The 21,145-nt window shown below is 39.0% G+C and overlaps 1 protein-coding gene and 1 long non-coding RNA gene across 7 annotated transcripts in view; one reads left to right on the top strand and one right to left on the bottom strand.

The window, feature by feature from the left end:
* The window catches only part of Acsl (Acyl-CoA synthetase long-chain), a 29,188-nt gene continuing 8,043 nt past the window's right edge, over positions 1–21,145 (bottom strand). For 3 of the 6 annotated variants that reach the window (XM_031990361.2, XM_031990355.2, XM_031990346.2), the window contains exons 2-9: positions 15,213–15,322; positions 5,822–6,176; positions 5,073–5,441; positions 4,075–4,470; positions 3,690–4,002; positions 3,345–3,608; positions 2,978–3,253; positions 1–2,899 (exon numbers count right to left, since the gene is read on the bottom strand). In XM_031990361.2, the coding sequence (XP_031846221.2) occupies positions 2,745–2,899; positions 2,978–3,253; positions 3,345–3,608; positions 3,690–4,002; positions 4,075–4,470; positions 5,073–5,441; positions 5,822–6,176; positions 15,213–15,232 (2,148 nt within the window). In that variant the 5' untranslated portion in view covers positions 15,233–15,322 and the 3' untranslated portion in view covers positions 1–2,744. The remainder of the gene's footprint in view (positions 2,900–2,977; positions 3,254–3,344; positions 3,609–3,689; positions 4,003–4,074; positions 4,471–5,072; positions 5,442–5,821; positions 6,177–15,212; positions 15,323–21,145) is intronic. The other 3 variants (XM_031990377.2, XM_031990387.2, XM_031990369.2) reach the window with 1 other exon arrangement.
* Positions 9,006–9,870, top strand: LOC116432906 (uncharacterized). Its single transcript, XR_004236192.2, has 3 exons — positions 9,006–9,116; positions 9,598–9,623; positions 9,679–9,870. It is a non-coding gene; the product is annotated as an uncharacterized LOC116432906 (long non-coding RNA).

Raw genomic sequence — 21,145 nt, forward strand, 5'->3', positions numbered from 1 at the left:
TAAATGAAATGATTCCAAATTTATTTGCTGCACTGGTTTATGGCATCGACCTATCGTACATCCCTTCAAACAGTCTAAGAAACCTTTTTCGAGGAGAACATAATTTAAGATGTAAATGCTAATTTAAAATCTGAATAACATTCTAAACATTATAAATGAGCTCGTCGAAAATCTCTCCGAATAACATTCGAAACAAACAGAAACGAACTAATGGTTGCACATGAACGAGTAAGTAATGCTCGAGGAACGCAGGTGAACATTGAAGCGAAAAGATGGCTGGTTACATCGGTACAGAGGTGACAGCGCAACAGCCGAGTAATTGAAATACGAATGAGAGTTCTCATACTTTTATTCGCCGACGGTATCCATTCTCGTGAAAGCTATATTATTGTCGAGACTGTAAAATTAACATATACCGCTTACAAACAATATATTGAACGGAGTTTACGAGTACCCAGCATCGATCATGAAAACCAGACGAAAAAGAATCATAATAATAATACTTACTGCACTGTATACTAGAGATCTGTACATTTATTTTGCTTACCATCTCACCTTTTTTTCCTTTCTTTGCTCTCCGTGTATGCGACAATTTCAGAATCATAATTCTAGTAATAATTAATTAATTAATTAATAATAGGTACCGATAATATGGTAATACCCAAATGACAATTGGCAGTTTCCTATCTAATATGATACAACGTTTCTTTTTCTTCAATAATTTATCGAAATCATTAACGGAGTCCCTAATAACTTCGCAAACGACATGCTCGAACCAGCGTCAGGAACTCTCAACGCGATTGGAAAAGGAGCCATTAAGCTACCAATCGATAATATCCTCTCTAATTTCCCGCCTAATTCACCCTTTCTCTCACTCTTCCATTATACAGTCGCAGTTCAACAAGTCGCAGGGCACACGCGAAACCGTGACGAACAGTTCCACTCGCGCATTGCGTATATCAATACTTAGATACTAAGCATCCGGTAAACGCAACCAACACGACACCATATAATACAAAATCCTTTGTTGCACAGTCCGCCATCTTTACCCTCCCACGGAACCTCAACGAAAATCCTAAATTTTCATTGAACGCAACCTCATTCGTCCCGTTCAGGCTAACCGACCGTAAAAGCATTCGCAGAAGGTGCAGACATCGTTGATGCTATATTGCACACGCTAGTCCCACGCAACGGAACGATGGAGTTATGTTTCCTATATTATTGTTTTTTTTTCTTTTTTTCTTTTCATCTGTTTGATCTTTTTCTCAAGGCGAGGAAGACTACCGGCCACGAATAGAATATCCATGCAGTGATTCAGAGCGTGACAGGAATCAGCGAAGAAATTCGTCGGGCAATGTATTCAGTGCTAAATCATTTTCGGATCTCTCCTGTTTATAGCCTAAGAAAGATTGAAGCAGCAATTGAAATGATCTGTCCAGGTCGAATTATGTTCACAAATACGACGAACGGGAAGACTAAAAACAAATTAATAGAACAATTTCTGACTTTCTTACTTCGTAGAACATCGTTTCCTGCAAGCTCACACACAGTACTGTCTAGTATCCCTCGTTTATGGACACATATATATACATACATATGTATATATATAAGCATGCAAGCATACACAACATTGAAACAAACACCAATGCATACGCGCACGCACACACTTAAAAAATATCATTCTGCTGCAATAGTAGAAGGAGAAAACATTTCCTGTGATGCTTCGACATGATATACTAGGATTAAAACTAGGCAAGAACGTATTGACAAGTATTATACAGTATATGAAAAGTAGGAGGCGAACGAATTATCGTCATTTCGATTACAAAAAAAAATAAAGAAAGAAACAATAGGATTGAATTTTATACGTAGGCATAATTGAACATATTGGAGTGAATCTAACGCCTTGCGCCATTTACGTTAATTATAAGTAAAGGCTGACTCGATTAATTGATTTTCTGTATATACATATATAGCTTAACATAGAACAGAGCAATTCTCCTTTTTCGAAGAAAATCCTTCGAAGAGCCGAACTCTTCTCTCTTTCTTTGCGAAAATGGAACTCGACTATCTCGAATAATACTTGGGGTAAGTACACCGTACAAGCTGTGAACTTACAAAATTAGCACAATTGTAAAACCAACTGACGGTCCATTTGTCACAAAGTTACATCAGGAGGAATCACTGTAAAGAATGAGTATATCGCTTAGACGGACATAGACATTTCGAAGGAAGAAAACCGACGACTTTCCCTACCAATGGAGATTATATCGTCTTCCACCGTTTCATTTATTCTCGCTCACGCTTCGCGTCGTACGTCGCGACGATTATATTACAAGATGTACTTTTGTACGTTTCTCGTCGATCCTAACCTTGATATTCCCATAATGCACGAGACTGCGGAAATCTTTGACCAACTTAAATGGAAAATCGAATTCAGTAACAAGATATGCTAGAAAATATATTTATGATTTTAATATCAAGTGGACTTCACGATGTCAATAGTCGACACCTACATATATTCCCACCATTAATCGCGAAAAAGAAAATTGACAGTAGACGCACACCATGCAATTTTCGAACATGCAAAATCTTTCTGGTCTGAAGTGTGTGTCGTAATCAGCTTGCGAGCTCGACTCACAAACTCATATATAAAGGTGGTCGAGGTATTGTTTTGCCGAATAAGGAAATTTGAATTTCGAACCGCTTCATCGATTACATTTCTTACAAGACTTGGCGCGGCATCACGAGGCATACATTCTGTTTATTTCGTGTTGATAACGTTCCTGTACTGCTTTCCTCTTCAACTTGAACGCAGCTGTAACTAATCCCATGTCCGGCGACCATTGCTCTGTGCATAGTTTCACTGCACCGGGTATTTCAAATCTTTGAAGATTACCTGAAGGACAAAGAAGGTTGCCGTTTAATGTTTGTCAATTTTAATACACTTGAAAAAGAGGTTACACTGTATATTTACATTTTTTAGCTTGTTCGACCAGCTCCTGCAATACCGCTTTCTCAACCTGTGTATTGTTACAGAGTTCCTCTATGCTCTTCCCGGTAATACCTAAATTACTAGCAATTTCCTCGAGGTAATAATGATTAGGCACCACTAATGCCACAGTGTATGTCTTATGTGCATCTCCATACACGCAAATGTTCTCGACGACGGGACACGTTTTCAATTCTGCTTCTACTTTGCCCAAGGACACGTATTCACCAAGTTGCAACTTGACCAGATCTTTCTTTCGGTCTATAATATTAATATTGCTCAATAAGCATACACTGATCAGAACAATACTATCTTTCTTCGCAAGAGTGTTACTGCTGTTTCTTAAACATACCAATAATTTTTATGCAACCGTCGCAATGGCATTCTCCAATATCACCAGTTCTGAACCATTGCCGTCCATCTTCCTCAAAGAAATCTTCACTCGTTTTTTCCGGCAATTTGTAGTAACCAGCAGAGACATTATTCCCTCCAATAACGATTTCTCCTCTAGGATGAGGGGTATCTGTAACTCTGTAACCAGCTTCTTCCCAGTTTTCTAAACGGATGTCACAGACTGTAGTTGGTGCTCCCACTCTTCCTGTGCTCCTATCATGAACTAAGAAAGTTATGACGTATATTAGGTATTTTAAGTGGTAGAACACAAGGTAGAGAACGATAGAGTCGCAAAATTTCATACCATCCATTACTGTAGCACACGAGGTGGTTTCTGTGAGACCATAACCCTGGGTCACTGTAACACACAGGCAATTTTTCACCTGGGTGTGCGTATCAGGTGATAAGGGGGCTCCTCCACAGAGTATAAGCCTGACTTTCCCACCAAGAACTTGCCTCGCAGCTCCAAAGATGTATTTGTCGAAAAACGGTGTATCGTAGCCTCTCCTCGACCACTTTAATTTGTACTCATAAGCGAAATTGAAGATCGCTTGCCTAAATGGGCCTGATTTCTTCACTTTCTCGTTTATGCCTTTAGAAATGCGGTCTAGAATAAGCTGAAAATAAACAAAGGGTTAACTGGTAAACTTGAATGTAGAACAGCTTTATATATCATTCTATAAACTTACTGGTACTGCAGTAAGGCAAGTCGGGTGCAGAACTGAAGCATCACCCTTGGATCCTCTTTGTATCTTGCTGCTGGAATCGATCATGGTAAGGGGTGAACTGTAGCCAATAGGTACGCCAGTTAGAAGACACACACTTTCAGCGAGGAGTTCGAAAACGTGAGCCAACGGTAAGAATCCCAAGAAAACGTCGTCTTGCCTAATTTCCACAGCATCACAGAAAGCCTTCAAGGTAGAGATAATGTTTCCATGTGACAATAGTACACCTTTTGGTACTCCAGTGGAACCAGACGTATACATTATAATTGCAGTATCATTCGATTGGGGCAGCGACAGCGATGCAGTTGAATCATTACCCTTTTTAATCACATCGGAAAACGGTATAAGCCTCACGCCATCCTGCAGACAAGAAATGATTAAGAATTAATAAAATCATTATAATTTCTCAGTTGTTATTACACGTTCATAAGTTTCAAACTAAATTAACACTATATTTACGGATATTTATTGTACAGTTTATTCTATTGTTCCCAGAAAGATTGATGTTCGACCGCTTAGATCTAGGAAATCAAATGTTTAAAAATGTATAATTAGAAACCATAATCACGTAATTGAATCAATCAAAATCGACCCAAACATTTAGCAAATAATGCTTCTAAAATTCAATATGAGTCAAATTGGTTGGTTACGTAAATCTAGTGTTAACAAATCGAGTACATCTGCACTACTTCCTAGTCATATATGCTTCAGATCAGTACACATAAGTTACTTTGTATGTAATGCATGATTATTGTATCTCGCGTGAGAAATTATGCTGAAAGTAAGATACACAATCGGAAATGAATGCAAGATAACAGGAATACGTCATTAATATTTATCGAGGACTGCTATACTCCAATATTCGTCAATTGTCCCATTAACTTCTCGCGATCGTTGTTGATAAATTAAAACGACCACTGAAACAAATTGAATATCTTGACACCTTGACATCAATAACTCACTTTATAACCGGTGGTGTTCGTCGGTTTCAGCTGATCCTCCATGTAAATGATCGTTTTCACTACAGATATTTTCTCAAGGAGTCGCTGGAACTTTGGTAGCAAATCATGACTCGTGATCACAGTGTCCACTTCTGTTTCATTGATACCGTGCGCTATTGCATCGTCGCCCAATGTCGCATAAATAGTCACCACCGTTAAGTTCTGCTTGAAGCATCCATACGCTGCTATCATCCATTCCGCTCTAGTTTCGGCGAAGATCACTATGTTCTTGTGAGTGGTGAGGCCCAGCTCCTTTAGTCCACGACTAAAGGAGTTGGTGAGCCTCTCCACTTCCGTGTAAGACTTCCATTTATACTCTCCCATTTTATACTGAAAAAAAAACAAAAACCAACTGTAATAACAGCTCATTACTTAAACAGGAAGCTAAAACATATTTTCCTTAGGTCCAACAGTTAGATCAATCTTGAAATTTCAAAGCTATCTACAAGTATCTTTGACAAAACTATCCATCATAAAAATCCCCTACAATAACGAATAGCTCAAGACATTCCTACGAAAATTAAAATAGAACACTCTTTGCATACATATACTAGAACCTAATGAAAACTTCTATTGAAACTAATAAAGAGACTTATTACTGCAATTGTCTTGCTACCCAAAATTCAAAGACAATAATACACCCTCTGTAACGATCTCGATATTTCTCAAACTTCCTATTGTTCACAAGAACAACAATCGTAGCTTAGTACCTTTTTAAATATTCTACCATTAGGCTGAACTTCATCCTCCTCGGCGAGGATCTGCCTGGTGCCAAGGCACTTCTTCTGGTTATGCAACTTGGTGACCCAGGATAACATTTTCTCGAGCGTGTCGATCTTCTCACGCTCGAGGGCGATGTGCATTTGCTTCGGAGGGTCAATGCTCCTGAAGGTGATACTTCGCTCATCTTTCGCGACCGGGCGAGCCTTGATCCTCCTCGAGGCCTTCCTCTTTTCCCAGGGCCGTTGCAGTATGAGGTAGACTGGGAACGTCAGCAGGTCGTACACGTAGGAAAGCGCCTTGATCGCGTGGATCGCGCTGGCAATCCAGAAGCCTTCCATTTCCCTGGAAAGAATGCAGGCGAGGTTAGAAAGAATCTTGTTTCCCTAATGCCGGTATCCTTGGCCATCTTGCCGGCGTTCAGCTAATGCTCCTTCAGACACTTTTCTCAGGCTACCCTGTGTACGACTTTGAATAAGGTTTCACTGTATTATCAGAACTTCGGTAATCATAGTTAACCCCATTGCACTCGAGAGGTAACTCTCAATCACTACTTGATTTCATTTAATGAAACTATAAAATTTGATATTTAACCCTTTGCGCCCGGACGTTTTTCATTAGAAATATTTGAACATTTTCTGGCGAGATAAAGACGATATTTCGTGAAACTAACTCGACGAGAAATCACATACATTGAAGAACAAACAGTATTTCTCAAATTGATGCATTATACGAAGTATAATATTAAATAACAAATTTTATGGTTTTACTTATGAAATCAAATGGTGAGAGTCACCTCGAATGCAAAGGGTTGATAATGAACTGTGTATCATGCATCGGTGTGCGAAATATTGGGATAAAATAGCTTTGTTTCTTGTGATTTCTCTTTGAGTTCATTTCGAAAAATATCATCTTTGTCTGGCTAGAAAATATGAAGTATTTCTGATGAAATACTTCCGAGTGCAAAGAGTTAATACTAGATGGTGCAAGTACTAGTAAAAAAGAAGAGTGAAGTGCATCATTTCTTGTGCATGTATTCATGTCTAATATGAGTGCATTAGAATTAGCAGTTTGGGTATCATCCAATCAATAAGGCATTGGTATCTACATTATTATAAACCTTTGTTGTAAACTTTATATTATAGACCTAACCAAGACCTGTTTGGAAGCCTATCAAAAAACAGGCTACAGTAGATGCAGACTACTGACACAGTGCATTACAAATCTAAATATTTGTAGTCACCCGCGTTAGTACAGCATAGTGTCAACGATATTAACCCTTTGCACTCGAGAGGTGACTCACTCACCACTTGATTCCATACAGTAAAACTATAAAATGTGATACTTAATATTATACTTCGCATAATGCATCAATTCAAGAAATACTGAAACAAAGTAGCTTTGTTCCTCAATGTACGTGATTTCTCTTCGAGTTAATAAAATATCGTCTTTATTTCATCAGAAAATATTAAAATATTTCCAGTGAAAAACTTCCGAGTGCAGAGAGTTAACAGAAGCAATTTCGATCGTTCAAGGTTACAACCGGAAGTACTATACAATTGCCAAATGCGCGTCGTAGCGTATCACGATAGACTAATTCCAATGAGAATGACTAATGGCAATGAAGTCAACAAATTGAAGAACTCTAAAAAGTAGAAATTACGCGGAAGCTGTAAAAGTGGAAGGAACGTCCTTGAACAATCGATACTCCTTTCTAGAACGGTAATTCAATAACAAAATGCCATGTTCAGTGGTGCTGGCAAAGCATCAGGAAATGTTTTTCAACGGTCTAGAGTTACATTCGGAAGACTTCCTGTTTCTAATGCCGAAACCTCTGTTGGTACGTCGCAGAATTCCTCCATTTTATTCATGAACGGGCGAGCATTCCGTTTATAAATAAACAACACTTACGCCACACCGAGTGCGACAAACGGAATCGTAGGGTTAAAGTACGGTTGCAAGTCGCGCCCATTAACATTTATTTAACCCTCAACTGGTACGGAGATCAGGATGACCCACATAGCCATCACGATGCAGCCAGTCCGATCAGTTACGGCATCAACCGACTGAAAACTTTTCGTGCCCCATCATTGATGCGTCACTGATCTTTCAATGGGTTTTCAATGAACAGCAGCTCGAGCTTCTTCTCTGTCGACAATTTTCCGTGTCGCCTTTGTTTATTCTATGATCAATCTATATCGAGGATTAACGAACTCAATGAAAGCGCGCAACAACATCGTCAACGATAAATTTCATTTTGTTTCCATTTTAACCCTTCGCGGACGAATGTCGACATTTCGGTGAAATGAAAGTTTCATATTTTGAACACTAAATAGCAAACGAATGATTTAATCACTCACACACCAAGAGATCAGTATGTAGGTTCCTTCTTCTCTATTGTTTAACACGTTGAATGCCATGTCACCGATGACCTCAAATCGAATTACTATAGTTCACTCAATTAACACTAGAACTATCAGTGAAAATGACTTTTGCTACCTTTCTTTCGCAATTATTGATATCTTTGAAACATTGAATATTCGAAATGAAAATAGTTTTACTTGAATACTATAATGAATGTCCGAAGAAACTGAAAATAATCTATTATTAAAATTCTAATAGAGATTACATATCCATCATTAAATTCTCGGTAGTTCTAGTGTTAATACATTTCTGTGTTATAAATAATGCTACCTAATACGGTGGAATTCAACTAAATCAACGTGCAATAATGCAACTCAATCAAATGGTTTAACGTTAAATTTCGTTCATTTTGTGTTTTGATCTAAATCGTGCGGCATTCAATGTATTAAGCAGTCGATGTATAGTTTAGCTACCTGCTGAAGGTTATGTATATTTCAAAGATTCTTCGTCCGCAAGGGGTTCGAAGCTATCTTCGTTTCTTCGATTAACAATGGCGTACACGTTTCGAAAGTCTTCTGAATGCCAACCGATCGTTAGATGCTTTCCCGTTTTTCGGAATCCTCGCAGCTGATTAGGGTTAGAACGCGAGGGCGGGTGAAGAACATCGATGCGTGCATAGCGCTAAAATAGTGCGTGCCAACGGGCCGGTTCTACGATCACGCTATTTCGTAATCGTCAGATTTGATAGAGCCAAATGATTGCGTACTTGAACGGTCCTGGCTGCCCGTCGCACGCGTTTTGATGGCTAATCGGACGCTGAATGGACCGCATGCGAGTGTCGCATCCAGCGTGCATCCGTGCATAGAAAAGCCGTGAAAGACGAGGAAGAAAGTGTTTTGAAGCTGGTCCATTGTGTTTAAGGTATTTCGCAACGTTCAGTTTCTTGTTTAAGGAATGTACTTTGACTGCCAAGTAAACACTCATCAAAACTCCCATGCAATCGAAACAGTTTTCTTAACCCATTTGCATCATAAGCGCATATATGCGCCCTACCGTTGTGTAATTTGTATATCACAAAAAAAATGAGAGATACATTTTATGGGTGCAACAGTTGCCGTATGGCTATATAGGTTTTCACTTTTTTATACGTTGTGAACCATTTTTATTTTGATGCAATTGAAACATTTGTATGATGCAAATGGGTTAGTAAACCAGAAACTAAAGAGTCAAGATAATTGCTCTACTATCTTCCGAAAATTCATGTTCAAGATTACGAAAAACAGTGTCACCGGAATTTGGGTAACATGGCAGTCGAAGTGTTAATTTTATCGTGACGCGTGAAAAGTATATACATACATCATTATCCGTACAATATCAATATTTTAGATTGATTTTATTACAGTTCCTCTGTAACGCATATTGATTGCGGTAAGTAGATGCAGCGTGCAACGATCAGGCAACAATTCAGATTGAAACTTTTCAGAAATGAAGAGTACAAGAACATTTTGCATCACAGATTTCCGGTTCATGTGGAATTCGCAGTAATGATTCACTTTCGCGATTACTGATTTATGGAAATTCCAGATTTTTTATAACCCCTTGGTCATGACACGGAACGAGCACGATTCTCGGGAAAGATGCGTTCGCATGATATTCCTGCGGTGCTGGTAAGAGTGCATCGTGAGTAAGCATTCCGAGCATGCTCCGTGGTCTAGAAAAGTTTCATTTGCGGGGTTAAGTATCACTTGTGCAAATAAAGAAATGTGTCTTCCTTAACAGGGTAATTGCACGAGACACCCGAAGGCCAGTTTTCAATGAAACCACGATTCGTTCCGATTACGATCGGAACCACGCCACTCGATTTCTCGACGTCGGGAAACCTAGGGGCTCTATAAACTTCGGCGAACGATCCTCTTAAATCGAGTTGGGGAAAAAAGAAAGTGCCCCCGCTGCTGCCGAGTTCTATCGAATCGTGTAATAAGAAGATATGATTCCCACGTTTCACGTTCTACTCGTTTTTACGCTAGGCTGCCCGCAGTGGTTATATTACTCCCGGCACTCCGTTGCGTACCGGGTGTCCAGTGGAAACCGAGTAACGAAACACGATTTTCTCTTTCGATTTTCAATTCTCAATGTCACTACTAATCAATATACAAGATATTAGAGAAATCTTTAACTCCTTGCCTTACGATTGAATTTCGTAGGTGAATTTGTTAGAACCATTTATCACGTTGAATTCCCTGAAGGTGTATGAAACATTTAAAACTAAAACTACCGAACATGTCAAATTGACGCACTCCAAAATGTTCAGTTTGCAAGTATGTAAATTATGGAGGCGTTCCTGCGAACAATTCAAACTCATGTATTCGCTACAAGACTGAAACACCCTTCAAATCTCAACGAAGATATTATTATAATTTTTATAAAACACTGGAAATACGTCACCCTAATTGCTCGGTAGTTTTAGTGTTAATACGTCGAATGCCATGGAGGTCATCGATGACCCAACCGAATCGGATTACTACAGTTCACTCAGTTGAACTATGATTATTTGAAAAGATTTCTATATTGCAAATAATACTGTCTAATACAGTGACATTCAACTAGATGAACATGCAGTAATAATAATGCAATCAAATGACTTAGTACTATATTTGTATCTTGGGCTAGGAAATCATGCGACATTCAACGTGTAATGCACTGGTAAAAGAAAACATTCCATGCTCTTTTTATGTCTAGACTTAGTATAAACCATACAAATTGCTAACAAGAGCAATGTTGCATTTAAACTTAACACCCAATGACATTTATGTTTATTAAACCATATTACAAATCTTCATCTGACACGATACTGTAAAGCAAGGGGTTTAGTAACCATTACATAGGTGACTGACAATTTGAAGAAAGATTCTTCTACACAATATAAAACGAAACTCAAGAATAACATATTCGCGATTTCAGTTTCGTTTCGAAGTTATCATTAATTAATAATTCTCTGTACGTGCCACGGCGATCCACCAATAGCGGCGCGCGTTGGGTAGGTCAGTTCAAGCGCGAGCAGTGGCGTAGCACGCGAGGGACATGCGTCCGACGCACCATCGTCAGATTTTGAATCGTTAAAAACTCGGAAATAAAGTTGAAAACGGAATTTTTGTATTCTTGACTTTCGTGTTACATTTTGCCGAAGAATCGTCCCTCGAATTTTCAGCCACTTGTTGCGGGAGGTTACGTAGGTATCGCGTGAATCATTGAACTACCCGCGAAGAGAATTTGTGGTTCGCCAACACCTTGTATATTACACCGGGGCTTACGCGCGTAACCGAAAGGACGACGCTGCCGCAGACGGTCGACACGAGATCCGAATATCTCCGCGGACTTTGAACGTGTTAGCCAGTGGCAGACGAGATGAATGCGGCTGAAGGCGGTGTGTAACGAGCGACTCGTGTCACGCACATGGCCTCCTATCCGCGGTTGCAAACGAAGGGCAATGTCTCCGCCTAACTAGTCCCGCGCCGCTTTACCAATTATTTCTGCGACTTCTTCCTGGACTTCGTATCCGATTCTGTGGCTGTAGCGGAAGATTCTGGAATATCGCGAGTCATGTTCATTGCGACACAATGGACGATCGATTTATTATCGTAATTGTACACTTGAGTCGCTCGGATGCGGTTAACACGAGAACTACCGAGTAGTTCAATTGACTTTTCGAAATTCCTCTGTAGAAACTCCAAGAGTGCATGTATTAAGACTTTCCACTTGGAAGGTGACTCTCAGTTGCCACTAGATTTGGCACATGAAAACTATAAAATCTGATATTTAATTTTAATCTTTTTATAGTGCTTCGATACGTGAAATATTGGAATAAAATAGCTTTGTTCCTCAATATACTTGTGACTTTCGAGTTAGTTTCAAAGAATATCGTCTTTGTCTTGTCGAAGAATGTTAAATATTTCTAGTGAGAAACTTCCGAGTGAAAAGGGTTCAGACTTTAATTGATTTTCAATTGAGTTTGCGCACTGCTACAGCAATTTCTTTAATGACTTCTCAGAGAAACATCATGAAGCATGTATTGAGACTTTAATTGATTTTCAATTGAGTTTGCGCATTGCTACATCAATTTGTCTAATAATTTCTCAGAGAAACATTTGTTCTTTTGAATAATTGCGAAAAGAAGACATCAGGAATGAGTCATTTCGATCCATCTGGTAGTTTTAGTGTTAAGTCCACGAAAGACAGATTGAAGAAATTTAGGTTTTAGAAATGATTATAGAACATATTCGGAAGCTGTAGAAAGAAACGAGTAAATCCTTGAATAACTAAAACGAATATGATTTATTCCAAGCAAATTTACAAAACTCGTAGAATATCGAAAAATCGACTTAACCGCGTTGTTCTGAGCGACTCATTTCAAGCTTCCGTTGACTCTAGAACTACCATTTTTTTACAATTATTGAAAAGATACAAGTTTCTATAGAATCATTAAATAACCTGATTTAAGAACATACGTGAATTTATACTTCTTCAATTATCAACTTCCTGATTCTGAGTTATCATAACTTTATTAACACTAGATTAAAAAACGATTTAATTTGACTCATATTGAATTTTATAAACATTATTTGATAAATGTTTGAGTTGATTTTCATTGATTCAATTATGTAATTATGGTTCCTAATCATACATATTTAAACATTTGATTTCCTAGATCTAAACGAACGAGTATCGATCTTTCTGAAAATGGTTATAGTAAACTTCCGTAAATCTAGTGTTAAATGATAATGTATGCAGTACTGTTTCAAATGTAACTCGAATTCGATATATTTCCTTTGCAAATAAACGATGGAAGACACATAACCTGATCCAATTTAAATCTTTCACTCTCTTTATAGATTTTCCCGCTTTATTATACACGCATCGGACGCAAAAATAGTAGAGAATCATTTTTCCAAGTGCAGGCAGAGAAGTCTGCAAAAGAAGTTCACAAAGACCGCAGAATTAGACCGGAAAGAACAATGGCATAAAGTGCAAGGTCGTCGAGACAAGACTGTCTGTTTAAAAAAGCGATAAGCGGTGATCGCCGATTAATTACACGGTTCACCCGCGGAGATAAACTCTCCGGCGCGATCGTAATTGAACTCTGAACGTTAAACATATACGTTTTTTTATCCTACTACAAGATAACGCTTCCGTCTTCCACTTGAATTCATAGTTTCCACGGCAAACAGAAGTAACAATACATTTTGAACGCATAAATACAATAACCGGTATTAACTTTTTGAGACACACGATTTTAAATAAGAAAACAACCCAAGCTGCACGGAATTCAAACCACACAATTCGCCAACCTTAATCACAACAGTCTCTACAACTTATTAATGCGTTTTAACGTGTACACATTTTTGCTTTCACTTATTTACGCATTTATTTCGTCCATAGCATTGCCAACTGGATGAACAACCTTAAATAAAATATCAAACTGTATGACTATAGGTAACTACAACTTTTCGAGGTGGGTTAAAATATATCCCACCGTGCATAACAAGTTAAGCAAAGGATGGTACAGCTTTTAACCCCTTGCCCTACGATTTCTCTCCCAATTACGCTCAACAGAGACATTTCATTCTTCATAATTCGTTATAAAAAGCAGAAAATTCTACACTTATTTTATGTCTACATTTACTCAGAAGCATTACAATTAATAATAGAAAAGTAATATTCCATTCGGGTTTGGAAGAATTAAGTGATATTTACATTTGTTAAATTCTATTTCTAATCTTCGCCACGAGCCTTACACGATATTGTAGAACAAGGGGTTAACCCACCCAAGTCCAAAGAGTTCAATGACGATCAAGACTTGTCCTATTCAAGATCGAACACTCGCAAAGAAGCACTTACCCACCGCCATCTTTCACAGTTGGTTTCACACGATTTTCTCTTAATTCTTTGCCTATTCTCACATCTATTTCTCGATTCGACTCGAGTCGATCGAGCTTAGATTCATCGTCGACAATCACTGTGGACCATCGTTGCGGTGTCCAAGTAATATCTTTCTTTGCAAACGCGAGAATGACCCATTGACTACTCGCCGATACGCACAGCTTTCTCCCGGTAACGCGAAATTGAAATTCGTTCAATTGTTGTCGCACATTCTTTACGCCTGAATTTACATCGAAATTTGTTGATATTTCCTTTCGAACATCGACTGTTGTATTAAATCGATCAGCTTCGGATAAGCAATGAATCTCGCGACCGATTCTCTGACCGGTTTTTCGAAATGCCACTCGGAGAACCTCATTTGCTGTTCCATGGCGTCGAATGCATTTTACAGCTCGATAACAAGCCGCGACAAATGTATTAAGCTTCGCGACAATCTTTCTACGCGATAATCCACGATTCGGGAACTCTTGCAGTTTCTGCCAATGTCCTGGCTTGATGATCTTTACCACCATGATCGTTACACTATCGCGATACGTCTGGACTCGAATATCGTCCACCTAGCATCGGAAAGTATGGCCTCGATCATGAGTCTGAATTTATTTACAGTAATTGCGGTTTACGTGGGTAAGCCACCTAGATTATGTAAATATATTGAAAAAAAACAGCAGATTAAAATATAAACTATTTCAGTGTGCAAACATAAGTGACCGTCGCTATAAATATGTGCCGGTCGTTGTGTCGTTCGGGCGACATTCAGGTACAAATTTAAAATTCAAACTATGTACAGGAAATAATAATACGATAAAGAATAAGTTACAATGGAATTACTGCGAAAGATATGTTCGAGAATAAGTTACAATAGAATTATTGCGAAAGATATCTTCAAGGATATGTTTCACTACCAGGCAGGGATAGTGTTAGCGGAGTCGCGCGAGAAGCAGCTTGGCAAAGTGTGTGCGGCTCAAAGAACATGCGAGCATGCGAGAAATTGTTTGCGACAGGCGTGGAGAGTCTAGGGAGAGCGAAAATTAGAGCGTTCTCTAGAAGTGCGTCTAGAATCAATGATAATCTACGACTCACTGTTTGTCCTCCACGATCATGATGCCGCTATTTCCGGTCACCCCTTATTTCCAGACGATACGTACCTCCGTTACTCTAACGGGGGTCGGGTTTGATGCGGATTAATGACACTGCAAGAAAAACCATTGCCAAAATCGGGCCGGTTAACGCGTTTCGGGTGCATGCTGTTTCCGGTCTGTCCGGGGTCGGTCGCTGCTGCGTCTCCCGTGTTTCTTTTTTTTTCTCTCTCTCTTTCGGCGAGCATGAAACTCCGTTCTCGACGCGGATACCGATTCCTCCTCGCTCGCGACTACCAGCGTAATTTTACCGTGGCCTTGGTGAACGTTAAACGAACCGCGATATCGATTTCGAAAAGCCGGGATCGTGTGTCGAACGTTTAACAATGGTAAACGCCCGTCGTCGGCCTGGTTGGAATTGCCACGTGATGAGGACACGTCTATCACGCGATAATCAGCGTGATCGTTATTTTTCAGTGAAAATAGGAGTCACGTTCGCGATTAAAACCAATTTCGTTGAGAGAAACTGATTAAGTTCGTAGGGAAGAATTTGTGGGACGTGTGTATACAAATTCCGGGGATGATCGTCATGTTGATGAGTGTTTTACTAAGTTTTCGTGTATGTGAATATTTTGCGTGATTAATGTTTTATCAGTCAAAATGAGAGTCACGTTCACGAATAAAGCCAATTTCGTTAGGAGAAACTGATTAAGTTCGTAGGGAAGATTTTGTGGGACATGTATTTGCAAATTTTGGGAACGATCGTCATGATGGTGAGTGTTTTACTAGGTTTTCGTGTATGTGAATATTTTGCGTGATTAATATTTTTTCAGTGAAAGTGAGAGTTACGCTCACGATTGTAGCTAAGTTCATTAGAAAAAACTGATTAAGTTTGTAGGGACGAATTTGTGGGATGTGTGTATACAAATTCTGGGGATGATCGTCATGATGAATGTTTGTTAAACAGTTTGTTTTGCTTTCCTGTGGATGCTACTCCTAAATGCATCAGAATAAAATTGTTTTGTGTAGCTGAAGTATCTTTGGATGAAAGAAAAAAAGGTTTCTTGAATGATCCTGCAAATGTGCATGTTTCCTAAAGTTTATACCGATTGCACAAAGGCGCGGGAAACGGATGTAGCACTGGCATTTCGTGAAATCCGTCCGTTGCAACGAGAGTTCTCGGATTCGTTGCTAGAGGGCTTGTGTATTCAGTTTCTGTTCTTGCTAGCACCAGTTCGCCCGTCGACCTTTTCCTATAGATCCTCTATTCCACTGTTTCACCTGCCCATAACTATGTAATTGTAGGACAAAGACTCGCTAGATAGCGCCAGCAGTTTCTAACAAGTTACGGAGGGAACGTTCTCTACGCCATCACCTATGGCTGCTGTTTCAAACGAATTAATCTCTCCTTACCTAATGCCTGCGCAACACTTTGAGGAAACAAATCAATCAATCACGACTCCCACTAAGTCCTAACGAAATGTACTAATAACATATACTTAATTCATCTGTTGCTAATCATCCAGGATAGAATCAACCAGAAATATTCTTACAACTAATTCAAAACACGAACCAAAAAGATTTAATCGCAAGATGAGTTAAACGAGTCGATACGCAAGGTGTGTCAATTGCTCGTGCTATAACCCGAAGCAAAACAAGTCTGCATAAGTCGAGAAAGTTCAACAAAACTTTAATGAGAAAATTGACTTCTATAACGCATAAACAATGCATTCGTCCTTGTGGTAAGTAGATAAGTAGGCGAGTGATGACAATCGTATTAGTGCAGTCCTATTCTATAGCATGTATACCCGAGCCGCCATATTGTATTTTCTGGAGTTGCTCCGGTACGATATTCCTCCGCAATCTCCGCGAACTTCTACAGTTTTCTGGAGAAAATAACAATGGGAAGCTGTTTCGAATTTTGCGCCGTGCTATCAGTTTATAACATCGAAAATATAATTAACCTCTGTAACGAGCATGCACCGAGCAAAGTTTAACGGAATAAATTCAACTTTCGCGAAACTCCGAATCTGTTTCCGCGAGTTCAGGTAAACCCGGCAAACAAATTTCCCCGGTGTGCCGCATTCGCACTCGAAATATTATATATAGGTCATCGGAGACTGTTAAGACGACACTCGACTCATCTCGCAGTCTTGCAGACCATTGACTGTGCACCGAGTGGTCCGGTCAAGTGCACTTTACCCTCGGCGTGCAGCCACGCGCCCATTTATCGCGAAACAAACGTGTCACGCTGACACACGCGGCAGCGAAACTTTAAACGTCGACTGCCGCGATGCTCACCGGTGACCGGCGTTTCCGAATTGCTTGGAAATAGTTGCAGCACGTGAGATGATTGATGACTGAATGTATTTAACACTAGAACTACCGTGCCAATTAAAATGGCTGGTTCCAGTTTTCTTATTTCGCGATTATTGGTATCTTAAAAGTATTAAATATCCTAAATGATTTGGAAAATAAACAGCATCACTTGAATACTGTAATGAATACGTGAAGAAAATCTATTGTTACCATTTTCACGCGCGTTACATATCAATCGCGTTAAATACTCGGTAATTCTAGTGTTAACCCTTTGCAGACAAATGTCTACATTTCGGCGAGACGAAAGTTTCGTAGAAAACTAAGTCGTGGACGAATGATTTGATTGCTCGAACAGCAAGATGTCAGTACGGAGTTTCCTTTTTTTATATTAATTAAGCAATTGATAAGTAATTCAGCTTCATCTGCTGAAGATTTCGTATATTTTATAGTATCACCGTCCGCAAAGGGTTAATAATCAGTGAACAATATTTATCTCTGCAAATGTCTACAGCCCAGAAAACGAAAGCTTCGCCACACAAATCGTTTGTCTCGTGTTTCGTATTTTAGTTATATAACTTGTATTCAGGATAACCTTTACAAGTCGAATTTGTTTTTTTCGTGTAGATCAAAATTTGATTGCCCCTCCTTCGACGCATTTGTAATGCATAGACCCGATGCATCCTGTAGGATCATTGTTCTACAATCTCTAGAAGTCAGATCTTCGATTGTCAAACCTTTTTCACTCGACAACTGGATAAGACGGAACCTGTACAATTCGAAGATCTTTTGCCTTGCTATAATATTTGTCGAGATTCAACAATAGAACGCATACTTGACCAGACTTTATCCCGACAAGAGCTGACAAACGTTTTAATTATGTAATATTTGCCTTGACTAGAGAGATTGTGATGACTTTTACTTCGTACTTTTCCTCAGTTTGCTGTAACCTTTTTACTCTCTTCTTTATTGTGACGTAACATGTAAATGATGTTTTAATGTCACTTGATTTTATCGCCAATGCGATGACATTATGTTTTTGTGCGATACGAATATTTTAAGGACCAATTACGCGCCAACATCTGTGTACTATGAAATATTTTTCTCAGCTGGCCACGCGATAATAATTATTCAAAAAACGTGTATTATTAATGATTAACACTAAAACTACCTAGCAGTTAACTCTCTGAAACTTTCCTATGGTAACTCCAAGCGTGCATCTACCGAGACTTTAATTGACTCATAATTCAGTTTGGGTACTGCTAAATCAATTTCTTGAATAATTTCTCAGAGAAATATCTGTTATCTTTTTAATAATTGCAAAAAGAATAAATCAGCAAGTAGCTTCTGTATTAATAATTGTTCCTATTTATTTTTTCCACGAAAGAACAAACGATTGTATAAAACGCTCGAGGTTCTCGTGTTAGTCAACGCGTTAAACGTTGAACCGGCGCGGAATATCCAGCGACCTTCGAACCCCATCTCGTGATTCCCGTGAAAATTGAGAAATGAATTTCATATCAATGGAGCCGCGTATCCCTGGAAATATGTATCATACGCGAATCACGTGCATTATGTAATACAGGTTGGACACGAAACGGCCAATTGGACTGCTGGACCCGGATCTTCCAATTGAGCTGTTTAGGCAGATTCCTTCCCACCACATCCTCTATTCGAAAATAGTAGCCGCGCTCAGGATGCGAATCTGAATCCGAAATAATCAGTAGAACGCAATTAAAAATGGAAAGTTATTCTTAATCGCGTATCGCGTGTAAAACCAATCGTTCTTACAATTCAATGCGCGGAACGATTCAGCTAACCTTGAACAGGAAAAACACAGTCTTTACGAACGACTTCGCGCGGAACTGACTGCGATTAATCTGCAATTAACAGTCTACTGGTCAATAGAAGAAAATGGTTAATGTACGTAATCAACCGCATGAATTATTCGCAGCATTTGAATCTCATTTTGAACTGGAGTAGTCTCAAACTAATGAATCGGAATATTTAATTCTTTGCTGTCGGATGTCGACAAATCAGAGATCGAATTTTAATATTTGGAACACTAAATAGCAAGCGAATGACTTAGGTAATCAAACAGCAAGGGATTAGTACGTACGAATTGAAAAACTAGAAACTTGAACAAAACGTGTAGAATCCAATGATCGTTATTTTAATTAAAAATATTGATTACTAAAGAATCTGTGTTCATTTGAAGGTGATCCTAAAAATCGGACATTCCATACGTTACAACCTAATAAATAATTAGTATTTTAATTGTATAACTTGTATTCGGGATAACCTCTACAAGTCGAATTTGTTTTTTTCGTGTAGATCAAAATTCGATTGACGTAGGAGAGACGAGTAATGATTAACACTGAAACTACCGAGTTAACTTTTTGAAATTTCTCTATAGAAACTCCAAAAGTCCATCTATCGAGACTTTATTTAACTTACAATTCAGTTTCCGTACTGCTAAATCAATTTCTTGAGTAATTTCTCAGAGAAACATCTGTTATCTATTTAATAATTGCAAAAAGAAGAAATCAACAATTTGATTAATAAATGATTGAAGGACCGTGAAAGAAAATGGCGTTTGTGTCGAGACATCCGCGGCCAGTAGCGAAAGACAAACGGCTCGGAAGCTTGGAGGGCCACTCGGAGAGCCCTGTCCTCTTTGGGAACAGACAACGGGGTCACTGAGCGTCGTGACCACCGATACACGTGTATACAAGGTGTCCAAAGTATTAACTATTATTAACGAGCAATTTAACACTTTGAATACCACGTATACACTCATCAAAACTCCCATGTACTCGAAACAGTTTTCTTCATTAACCAGAAACTGAGAAGTCAAGATTCTTCTGAATAATTGCTCTACTATCTTTCCTATATTTCATATATCCAAGAAACTTCGGTTTGTTCGATACGTCGCCAAGAGAATTAATGTCCAAGTTTCTGTGAAAAATAGTGTCAAACGGTGACGTGGCAGCGAAAGTGTTAATCCGGAACAGACATCGTTAAAAATGTTAAACGTTAATTGTTAATTAACGCCTATAATTGACTTTCTTACACGAAACAGTCTTGCTGTTCCCGATAAAATATACAGTCGCTGGAACTGGTTATCGACTATCTCAACGATTGCTTAATTGGAAAGGTTATTTTGATCAGTGTTCAACGCGTATCTATATATTTTTCGTGTTTCTTTTTCTCGCGTTATTTATACGTTAGTTTTACTTATCTCCCGTGAGATACAAGTTATCTCGAAAGAATTATTCATTTTCTCGGTGAACTATCTCTTCTTTCGAGTCATTCCAGTTTCTGCCATAAACTTCTTTTATTTTATACGATAGTTGGGTTTAAGGCGCTTCGCGTTGAAAGCCACTCGAAATACGAGGCGAAAAATATGATTGGCACTCCAAAGAGGAAGAGTTTCCAAGAGTGGAAACAGAGTGTAGGGTTTCAGTGCTGCCTGTCGTGAAACGAGGACACCCTGTATGCGAGAAGACATTCGAGCGATCTAACATGGACCTTGGGCGATATTCCACAGCCATGGACAACAGACATTTTTCTGATTTTAGACATCCCGATGACTCCACGGGTCCTCGAGCGTACATTTCC

Source organism: Nomia melanderi, chromosome 3 (assembly GCF_051020985.1).
Source record: "Nomia melanderi isolate GNS246 chromosome 3, iyNomMela1, whole genome shotgun sequence".
Taxonomy (NCBI): domain Eukaryota; kingdom Metazoa; phylum Arthropoda; class Insecta; order Hymenoptera; family Halictidae; genus Nomia; species Nomia melanderi.